Here is a 10452-nt window from a genome sequence, read left to right as displayed (position 1 = left end):
TAGAGAATGAGGGCCTCGAGCCGAGCCATGTGCACCGACACGTCCAGCGCAGAGCCGGGTAAGTGTTGGTTTATCTTAATGGATAAACAGATAAAGTTGTACTCACGTCGATGCAAGACAACTAAGGGACAGCATCCCGGGGGAATGGGCAAAAGCTTGCACTACATTTTGCACTACATTTGGGCCCAACGGGCCAACTGCTGTAAGTGGCGCGCATGATCATTCTCCCTCCCTTTCTACTGTGCCTCTCCCCCACACGACGTACACGTCGCATTAAAAAATGACCAAGGAGGAGTTTGAGGCCAAGGAGGGCGTCGAGGTGAGATGCTTAGGTAGAGTGACTTTTCACGTCAGAGTGTGTTGTACTAATTAGCTGGCTCCGCGCGAAACAGGAGGTGGAGGACGATGATGAGGATCTTAGCGACGACGATGAGGAGGGTGACCTCGACGAGGGTGGTAAGTCGCCGGCGGCTGAAGATCGAAAGCGCCTGAAGGAAGTTTGGAAGGGATGGCACGGAAGGTCTTCTATATTCATGGCTATCAGTTTTATTATCCTTCCTTGCGTGTTTATATGGCCGTAGGCCATAAAGCCTCCAGCAGCCGCCTGATAGCCTGAGGAAAGCCTTAACTCTTGCATGTTCCGCCTTGATCCTTTGGGTTAATGCTCGCAAGTGATTTCAATTATCGTCAGCTTTGGTTGCAATGGAAACGATACAGGATGTGTCCTGTCATCCTTTCGGAGTCTTCCACCGGATATATGGGCCGCGTTATTGCGCATTTCAGCATCGTGTCTCGTGCGTGAAATGATTATGGACAAGCTGCGTGCCTTTGGGTGCGCCTTGGGCGGGCAGCAGACCTCCTTGCGCTGGCGCTTAGACTGGCGCTTGGACTTGCACCGAAGATGACGCGTGCATGCACATGTGCCTCTATTTTTGCATCAATGCAGATGAGGAAGGTGGTGGCGCACGTGGTAAGCAAAGCCGCAGCGAGAAGAAGAGCCGCAAGGCTATGCAGAAGCTCGGCATGAAGCCAGTGCAGGGTGTTACTCGAGTCACCATTAAGAAGAGCAAGAACGTAAGTTGTTACGGGATGCATGTGTTCCTGGCGCGACATGCTTTTCGCATGGGGCGGAGAGATCCGTGGGGTGGATGGACTAGTTAACGGGTTATTAACCAGCATCCCTTAGGATATGATGGCCGACTTGCTCTCTCTATGCAATTGTCAGCCCCCTCCGGGAATGCCTTGAAGGCTCTTAGCGCCATCACTGGCTTGTCTGGGCAGTGGACAGGACACGATCTTGTAACGCCGTTACCCCCATACTCCGACACAGCCATGGTGGTTTTCTCATCGCTATGGCGATGTGCATTATCATGTGCGTTGCCCGTCCTCGTGTGAACAGATTCTCTTCGTGATCCAGTCGCCAGATGTCTTCAAGAGCCCTGCCTCGGACACCTACATCATCTTCGGCGAGGTGGGTGGCGAGGAGGGTGTTATCGCGGCCGCTCAGATGGCGATATGGGGGTTAAGGGATAGGGATTCCATATAGCATCTTTTAGTCCGGCTGAGTCTTTAGTGGAGGATGTCACTGGATTGTGCAGGCAAAAGGGCCGAAGTCGAAGCCGTGAGGAACTCATGAAAAGCTTGCGGGGCTGGGAACGCCAAGCACTCCTGCAGAGTAGCTGCGCTTAGAGCATTTACGTAAGCCTCCTGTAAAAGTCCTGGGATGGCATGGCATGGCAGAGACGGGTTTGTCCGTCCTGGAAGTCGATCCATGGTTTGCCCTTTGGCCGCGCGCCGGAGCATGAATGAGCCTTGTTTTCCATTCCCCTGGTATCTGAGGCAGCAGAACTAGTCCAGCTTTCAGGTACCCCTCGCCAGGCAGGGGCATCCGCTGGCCTTGTAGCCGTGTGTAGCTGGTGCTATCACTGGCTGATGATGGCTATGTAGGGTTGCGAATGCATGCAGTCAGGTTTTGCCTGGCAGAGGCTTCACATCTGACCTTCATCCTGATTGATAACGTAGAGACATAGTTCTCTCATTGCGTGTGGACAACCAACAGTGCATCTACGTTTGTGCGTTTTCCTTCCATGTATGATCTTTCAGGCCAAGATCGAGGACTTGAGCGCTCAGTCTCAGGCCGCCGCTGCTGAGCAGTTCAAGATGCGCCCCGAGCCAGAAGCTGCGCAGGCACTTGGCGCGGCAGCCGGCCAGGCCGAGGACGATGACGAGGAGGTGGATGACAGCGGTGTTGAGCAGAAGGACATTGAGCTGGTCATGACGCAAGCGAACGTCAGCCGTGCCAAGGCCATTAAGGCGCTTAAAAACGCCGAGGGTGACATTGTGTCGGCAATCATGGAGCTCACAATGTAATGCTGATGTGGCTAGGTGGTCAATCCTCGCTTTGACGGCGATGTTCCAGTCCCAGTCCCTCGTCCATTTCGACCCACTTCAGCCACTCAAGGGGGCATCTGAGTGTGTTTTTGACAGTTGCTGCCGCTGCCGCGGTTGGATGGCTGCGGTTAATTCGGAGAGGGTATGAAATGGACTGCAGGGGTGCAGCGACAGGAGCGGCTTAGTTTAGTACTACTACGCAACCGCGACCTGGTTGAGCGGGGTGTTTGGCTAGCCATACGTTGTGGAGGTTCCAAGCGGTGGTTGTGAAGTTTTGAAGGTATTGGCGCGGGACTGCTCGGCAGAATTCGTGGGGTGACATTCTCCGACCGCTCGGTATGACCCTTCCGCTGCAGCCGGGGCACATTACGTCCGTAGTTGCCGGGGGCATGTGATGAAGTCACGGGGCTTTAGCTAATGTTAGGGTGCATGCTGTGGCTATGTCGCTCCCTAGCATGGTGCTGGGAGGGGACGCGCTTGGCGGGTCGGCAGGAGGTCTTGTTGCGGATGTGGCGGGGTTCACTGAAGGCCGGTCAAGCAGGCGGATTCACCGTCGGCTGAGACGGTGCAAGATGTGCCTATGGGAGCATCAGGAGAATGTGTAAACAATGTCACAGGGGCAACTTAGGGCTCGGGCTCAACAGCAAGTGAGTTTGCTCAACAGCCAATCGCTTTACCTGGATCATACCTGGCAGAGGGACAAGGCTTTTTACCCACGCATGCTCCAAGATGTAAATGCCCTCGCAGTTAACTGTGAACTAAAACACTAAGACGGTTGATAATTTTGGAAGGCATGGTTGTATTTTGAGCTAGAAGCATCACACGACACGGTAGTATATCATGTCAAAACGATGATCCAACTCCTCTATCCATCTGATATATTAGGCAACAACCGAGCGATTACCTTACACATAATGTGTACGTTCCTGCTCTTCACCTCTTGTGTCCTGAGACGGTTCTTTGCCACGCACCATGCCCAATCCCAAACCTACAATTTCCATATCGCCACACCAAGCCAAACTCCCATCACCTTTTAAAAAAATCCCACCGATTGTGCGTGCTTCACCCTGCAATGTGCAGGTTTCAAACACCCTCCCCCATCTGCCAGACACCTCCCCTTTCCGGCCTTTTCCTTCAAAAAAAGCACCCATTAGCTCACGCACCATATTTACAAGGACCGCAGCGCCCCTAGCCGCTTGTAAATCCCAGTGCCAACCGCAAGCACTCGCTCCTCCTCCCCCTGCGGTCCCTGCTCAGGTTGCACCACCACCACCTCAACCTCCACAGTCGCCCGGGGGGGACCCCCGCTCGTGTTTTCCTTAATGCCGAGTACTCGACTGCGCATGACCAGCGGAGTGTCCGGGGGCGTGGGCGCGCGGAAGGAAACCTATTGAGGGCGGGGGTATGCAGGTGGGAACGCGTGCGTTTGCATGTGGGTATGTGCACGGTGGGGGTTAGGAAGAATCTGGATCGAGAAACGTGTACAGGGATTAAAAACACGGGACGCAGGGGTTGGGAGAGGAAAACGCGCGCCACCACATGACTCATCGCGACACGATGCGATGTGTACAGGTGGCGGGGAATACGGCGAGAACGCCAACAGGGTGCGGGTTTGGGTTTGAGGACTGGCCGGGGGCACTGAGAGAAGGTTTGGCGCCTGTGGGCCCCCGGGCGGCAACCGGTGTGCAACGTACGGTGTGTGGGAGATGCGATGTGTGGGTTGGGAATCACCAACTCGGCTCACTAAAGGGTTTTAAGGCACTGAGAGAAGATAGCTCTGAGGTCGGTCGGTCGGTCGAGTAATTCCCTTAAGGTTCCCTCACCCGTCTGACAATGGAGCTCTTGACACACGGGATCTACCCATCCGCACACTCCATAACTCACACAAGCGCTTCATCCGCCCCCCAAACTCCCCCTCTAGCTCTTTCCCCCGCTCCCTCCGAGGCACCGAGGCCTAGTCCCGCAAGCACCTGCATGGATGCCGTCATGGTCAAGGGAGGGCGAGGCAAACAGCTCTTGTCCATGAGGGCAATCGCGGCCGCCCAATTGCCTGCCGGGGGGAACGAAGATAAAACCGAACAAAACTGGACGTCAACCGACAATACCAACCGACGTGATCTGCTTAAGCCGCCACAATGGTAATATGCTGGCTCCCACCAGACGCTCGCGCACAAGAAGCTAATAATATGCATGCGGATGCCGTGCGTTGCCGTACCAAGTGTAGTGCACATGTACTGCAAACCGCCATGTGTAAGAACTGACGGTGTGTGTGGGATGCTGAGTGCAACAGATTTAAATGATTCCGCCTGCCGTTATTTATTTATTCATTTATTTATGGCATCACCGTCAGGCGCTTCCGTCTCTGGCGCCTCCTAATTCCATTCGTGGCCAACCGCCAACAACCAACCGCCAACGAACCCTCAGCCCCTAGGACCTTTCTCCCATAAGAGCACATCGTAGTTCATCCAGCTTTCCCCAAGTCCGCCACTAATTCACTCCCCTAGCCTACCGTTTTCAAAAGCTCTCCTCCTCCGCCTCATCCGCCTCATCCGCTCCCCCCCCCCGGCACCCACCCACGCACCCGCACCTTACCATGGCAGTCCATGGCGGTTGTGAGCACCCCCCCGTTGATGATGCCGGGAAAGGCGCAGTATTTGGCGTCGAATGAGATGTTGGCCGCCAGCCGGCCGAGGCCCTCCCCGGGAATACGCCGAGACTGGACGTGGAGACCGTCGGGGTGAGCATGTCCTGCGGGGCGGGGAAGAGTCACCAAAGGGAACGGTGGGATGATCTGGAAATGAACTACTACAGGAAAAAGGGGGCGGAGAGGCGGAAGAGCGGGGGAAAGGAAAGAGCGACGGCAGAGAGAGAGGAGAGAGGGAGGGCAGGGGTGGTCATTACCTGAGGTTACTGCTTCTGCCGTTACTACTGCCGCTGCGGCTACAACATGCGGATGTTCTGAATAGATGCTGGGAAGCTTCTAACCTTGGAACGTAGTGGATACCAATACGCGAGCCACAATTGCGACACCATGGCCACAATAACTCACTTTGCACCGCATTGCTTTAATGTGCCGTACGACCATGCCCGTTTAGGCGGGGCTTGGATCCTGCAACTCCCCCTGCCAGTGTGGCTCTTATGGGCAGTGGGGCCGAAGGCAGCAGCTAAGAGGCCATGTGATCCCTCTGACAGCAAAAGCCCCGAGCAGGCGACTCACCGCATCCAAAGCACCGAGAGTCGGGATTGTAAGCTTCCTGCAGGTGCGCGACGTTCAAAACCACGTAGATGGATTTTCAAGTGTCGGAAGGAAGCCCCGGCTTGTCAGAGTAGGAACAGGACTGACCTGCACAGAGAGCTCCTCTCCTTCCAGCTCCACAACACCTTCAATTGCTGCGGGATGGTGTGGGCTCTGGCAAGGGTTCACCCGCACGCCATCGTTTTTGAGTTGTTCCCAGCTAGAGCTGCTACCGGCAGCTGCGTTAGATTGCTGCCTGGCGAATATCGCGGCAAGGGTGCCGCTCGCTGCCGGAAAAGCGACGGCACCAAGCCTTAACGACGCTGCCATTGTTGCACCTGTGAGCTCGTGTGTCGCTGAATTAGTGACACATGAGTGTTGGCTGAGAGCTACAAGCCTCCTGCAGGCGATACTGGTTCGCATTCTGTGACGGTGTTGATGAGTTCACAAGCGTTATAAGCTAAACGAATGGCGAGTAACTTAGGAAGCAATTCACGGAATATCAAACGTGTATCCAAAATGCAAACGGATGTTTGCAAAGCGTGCTTGAGACCACGCTGTGTCCTTGTCCCGAAACAGCGGCTGCAGGCCTATTTCACTACCACGACAAGGGAAATCATACGGTACTATTTTCCCTTTTCAAAAACAATTCGTCTTGATGTTTGTGGCCCGGAGGTCGAGGGCCGTTCGAGCCTCTCGGAGTTTTCACGGCACTACGCAACCGCCCTTCGTCGCCAATACGTGTTTTTACAGGAACTGCCAATCAGGAATTGCCAATTAGCGCTCAGAGGGTACGAATCTTGCCCGCTGATTTTCACGTGGAGTCAAACGTGAGGCCGCAACGCGAAATTGAGCTGGATTATACCATGTAAGATCTTCGGCGGAAAATCATGCGTGTCATGAGTACATGAGCTTTGAAAAATACTCGCTCGATCATATTTTTCTGTATCAGGGCATTAACCAAACGAGGTGTGATGTACGGCACGATCGTCCAATGTGAATCTCCGTGGTCGATCGGCATCTCAAGCAATTACACGTCACAATTTGTCCGTCGTTAACTTCAGGGTTAGGGATCAGGAGACGGAGGAAAAAATCTCCATACAATTCATTTGACCAATGTCCAAAGTTGATTCGTTTGCTAGATACTTGAAATATTCGGTTGCCCGTAGCTGTGCCGCACACAACAGCCCTCTTCGACCAAAGCGGTACACCCCTAGGACCACACTCTGGCGCATCTCTAGCAGCCCCACAGGCCATTTCCGATAACTGCACTTCATTACCAATGAAGCCTTACGACGACTCCACCTCCCAAGAACAGTTCAAACCATGACGGTCACAACGGTCACAACGCCGTGGTGGGGCTAACCACAAGGAAAGACCTTCGCTCCACCTTCTTACCTTCCTACCCTGACACGAAGGCCCTACTATGGCCCCGTGCCTTGCTTGGTCTTCGCAAGCAGAGAGCGCTTTGCAACACGCAAACCCACGTCCAGCACCCCGGCTGCGACAGCAGCAACAGCAGTTCTGTGTCGGGATTGCGATTATTTACAATCTTTGCTCGCCGTGCAACCTCATCAGCCACACTAATCCAAACGGACAAGTTAAAAAGAAGGAAAGTCGAACAATTCAAGAAAGCAAAAAGAGGTGAGAGGTGTCTGATCAGTAAGGCCATGAGTCGTAGGTCTCACATCGACACAATCCAAACGATTTGTAATTGTTGTCCTAGTTGCTTCTAGTCAGCCGAGCGGCCATATGTACACGTACATACACACATACATAATTACGGTCGCATACATACAGGCATACTACAAGAATAAGGCTCGGGAGACGCCGCGACCTGCACAAAAAAACTGTGCCACCGAACGATAGGAGCGGCGACCAGCCCGGCTTCTAAAACAGCCGTCGAGGGGATCCCTGCCGTCAGGCACCTTGGTGGGGCCCACATCCCCCTTCCCCTGGCTGAACTTGTTTGATGTCGGTCATACTGTTGCGTGGTGAGCCAAGTCCCCTGCGGGGGCGCACTCAATAAATACACTCTACAAAATATTATTGCACCTCTTAACCCGTTCCCCCGCCACCCTCGTTCCGTCCCCTGTCGCGCTGCCACGTGGAAACAATTGGAGAGAAATTCTCGCCCGCACAGCTGATGGCACAGCGAGCAGCAGCAGCAGCAGCAGCAGCAGTAAAAAGGAGCTGGAGGACACCAGAGAGACCCTGCGTCCCCCTCCGATGCTGCCCCAGTGCACCCCTTACAACACAAAGCAAGGGGACGTACAGGGGACGGCGGCCGTCAGGAAAGCACATTACTACGCCCACCGGCAGACAGACAAACAGACAGACAGACCGGGAGCAGATCCAATAAAATTAAGAATTACGTCATATTACGTCAAATTGGTGGCGAGCACCTCTGTTTCGAAACCCTTTTACCACCACCAGCAGCAGCAGCTGGTGCTGACGGAGGCACCCTTAAGGAACCACTTTTAGGCGCTTCGCCGGTCCCTGTCGTACACCGCCACCGCCATCATCGTGTCTCTCGGCCCCGGCCGACACCTTTCGGCCCGCCTTCCCTGAAGCTCTCTGCCGCTTAGCCGCCTCCTTACCCTTACCCTTTGCCGCCGCTAACACTGCTGCCCCCTGCGGTTTATCCTCCACCTTTCCTACATCCACGTCCATATCATCAACCGCTTCCTTCCTCTTCTCCTTCCCGTCCTCGCCCTCCTCCGCGCCGTCCTCCGCTTCCATTTGCTCATCGGCATCACCCGCCGTTAACGACTTGGACTTCCGGCCAAGGCCGCCAGCCCCCTTCTTATGAGAGCGCTTGGAGGTCCCGGCGCTTTGTCGCCTGGGGAACTTGGGTGTCTTTTGCTGCTGCTGTTGGCTCCGTTTGATTCGCTGCGGGAGTTGGGATTGGTTTTCATGTATGGGTTGGCATTTGTAATGGTAATAATAATAATAATAGCAATAATAATATTATTGTATTAGATAATAATAATAACAAATACTACTAATAATAATGATACTAATATAAATAATAATAATATATAATATAATATAGGGAGAGAGAGAAGTCAGGAGGTGGCCCCAGCCGGGAGACCCCCGCACGGCCGCTTCGGATGGTGCAGTGAAAGGCATGTGGGTTAGGGTCATCTTCTCCATCATCACCTTCCATCACCTTCTCCCTCGTTTCTACCCCCCCTCTGCCGCTTCTAGGTTTTCTGTGCCATGGCTGTAGCTACCTGTGCGTCTGTCTGTGCGTCTGTCTGTGACTGCCCAACTGCCCAACTGCCTCCCTACAAAGTGCATAAATGACATAATTGGGGTCCAGTAGGCCCCCAACACCTCCCGTAAGGCCGTGGCCACGTATGGTATTGTGGACAAGGACAAGCCGTTTGTTACCGCCTTTTGTTCCGATGGGTCCCTTTGACTTGACGGAATCGACACAATGTCTGCCCATATGTCTGTCTGTCTGTCTGTCTGTCTGTCTGTCCTCACCTTGATGTACGCCTCCACCTCCGCCACGTCGCCCCCCTGGTCTTCCAACAATCCGGAAATCAACTCCACATCGAAATCCGGATGACGCTCCGCAATGCAGGTCGCCTCTGTGGACCACCGCAGAGACCCACCATCGCCATCGCCATCGCCACGACCGCCGTTGGCAGCGGCGGCGGCAGCCGGCACAGCCGCCGCCGCCGCCGGTGACGCCTGCAGCTCCGCAACAACACCCACGGCGGCGACGGGAGCGCCGCCCGCCTTCGCCGTACCACCCGGAGCTTCCTTCAGCAGAGTGTCCGTCGCCCCCTTCCCCTGGGGCCCATCCCCCCCTTGGACTGCCGCCGCCACCGCCACCGCCACCGCCGCCGCCACCGCCGCCGCCTCTTCCTGCTCCTGTTCCTGAACATCTTTGCGTCCGTCTTTCTCTACAGATTCCGCCTCCTTTGCCGCCCCCACCGCCGCCCCGTTCTCCTCCTTGAACTCGCCTTCCTCCTGACCCTTCTCATCCTCCTCACCCTCGCCCCGCTCAATCGTGGGCTCCTCCTTGCCCTCCATTCGGCGCTTCATCACCGCCACCTCAGCCTCCTTGCGCTGAATGGCCTCAGCCGCACTGGCCGCCTGGGAAGCCATAGCGCTGCATCGGGGGGTTGGCGGTTAGTCCGTTGCGGCTGGTCAACTGCTTTAACAGCATCAGCAAATTATCTTAATCATTATCTAAATCTCCAACATCAACACCAAAATCGCGCTTGCAAAACATCATTATTAGCATGAAAGGTTCTTTGTAGTACCGCAACCTTGCGGTAACACCCACGACAAACAATCGTCGAACAGTCGTACACTCACTTGTTAACTTGCACGTCCTTCATGAACGCAGTTAGGTCCTTGCCGCAACCCCGAGCGGGACACGGCTTCCGTTGGCTGGCAGTGCGGGAGGGTCGGGAGTTGTGACGGGCCTGACGGTGGGGGGAAGGGGGCGCACCACGAGCACGGGAGGAAGGGGAGGGGGAAGGAGAGGTTGGAGAGAGGACGGTTTTAGGCGGGTTGCTTGGGCGGTCCAAGCCACCACCACCACCACCGGGGGTTCACACAAAGACCGGTGAGAGCTGGTGCGCTGATCTTGTTGTTGTCGGGGAGGACGTATTGGTGGCATTGGCGTTGATGGGCAAAGTTAACGCAACCAAAGGTAAAGCACCGCACATGCTTTACCTTTGCACGCATGTTGGTTGATTTTCCCCGAGGAATGCCGTACCCCAAGGCCCCAACCCTTACACAAGGCTACAACCCCGCTCACCGGGCCGTCGCCGCCCTCGAGCTTCCCCTGGGGGGGAGGGGGA

General features: G+C 55.1%; 3 protein-coding genes across 3 annotated transcripts in view; 1 reads left to right on the top strand and 2 right to left on the bottom strand.

The window, feature by feature from the left end:
- Nucleotides 1-248: 248 nt before the first annotated feature.
- On the top strand, nucleotides 249-3249 carry VOLCADRAFT_77934 (uncharacterized protein). The gene is made up of 5 exons (XM_002958394.1): nucleotides 249-319; nucleotides 393-456; nucleotides 947-1074; nucleotides 1400-1471; nucleotides 2104-3249. Exons 1-5 carry the CDS (start codon nucleotides 281-283, stop codon nucleotides 2368-2370), a joined length of 570 nt encoding a protein of 189 aa, XP_002958440.1. The 5' UTR covers nucleotides 249-280; the 3' UTR covers nucleotides 2371-3249.
- A 310-nt stretch (nucleotides 3250-3559) lies between these two features.
- Nucleotides 3560-5956, bottom strand: VOLCADRAFT_99697 (uncharacterized protein; the record flags this gene model as incomplete). Its single annotated transcript, XM_002958375.1, has 5 exons — nucleotides 3560-3728; nucleotides 4276-4361; nucleotides 4979-5139; nucleotides 5609-5645; nucleotides 5735-5956. 5 exons carry the CDS (start codon nucleotides 5954-5956, stop codon nucleotides 3560-3562), a joined length of 675 nt encoding a protein of 224 aa, XP_002958421.1.
- Nucleotides 5957-7050: 1094 nt separating this feature from the next.
- VOLCADRAFT_99696 (uncharacterized protein) overlaps nucleotides 7051-10452 on the bottom strand; it is a gene marked incomplete at both ends in the record, with an annotated part of 19083 nt that continues 15681 nt past the window's right edge. Inside the window, 5 exons of the mRNA XM_002958374.1 lie at nucleotides 7051-7127; nucleotides 8227-8518; nucleotides 9119-9752; nucleotides 9962-10071; nucleotides 10410-10436. Of these exons, the coding sequence (XP_002958420.1) occupies nucleotides 7051-7127; nucleotides 8227-8518; nucleotides 9119-9752; nucleotides 9962-10071; nucleotides 10410-10436 (1140 nt within the window). The remainder of the gene's footprint in view (nucleotides 7128-8226; nucleotides 8519-9118; nucleotides 9753-9961; nucleotides 10072-10409; nucleotides 10437-10452) is intronic.

This window comes from Volvox carteri (assembly GCF_000143455.1).
Source record: "Volvox carteri f. nagariensis unplaced genomic scaffold VOLCAscaffold_93, whole genome shotgun sequence".
NCBI classification, from domain to species: Eukaryota; Viridiplantae; Chlorophyta; class Chlorophyceae; order Chlamydomonadales; family Volvocaceae; genus Volvox; species Volvox carteri.
This window is presented reverse-complemented; position numbering and strand designations above follow the sequence as displayed.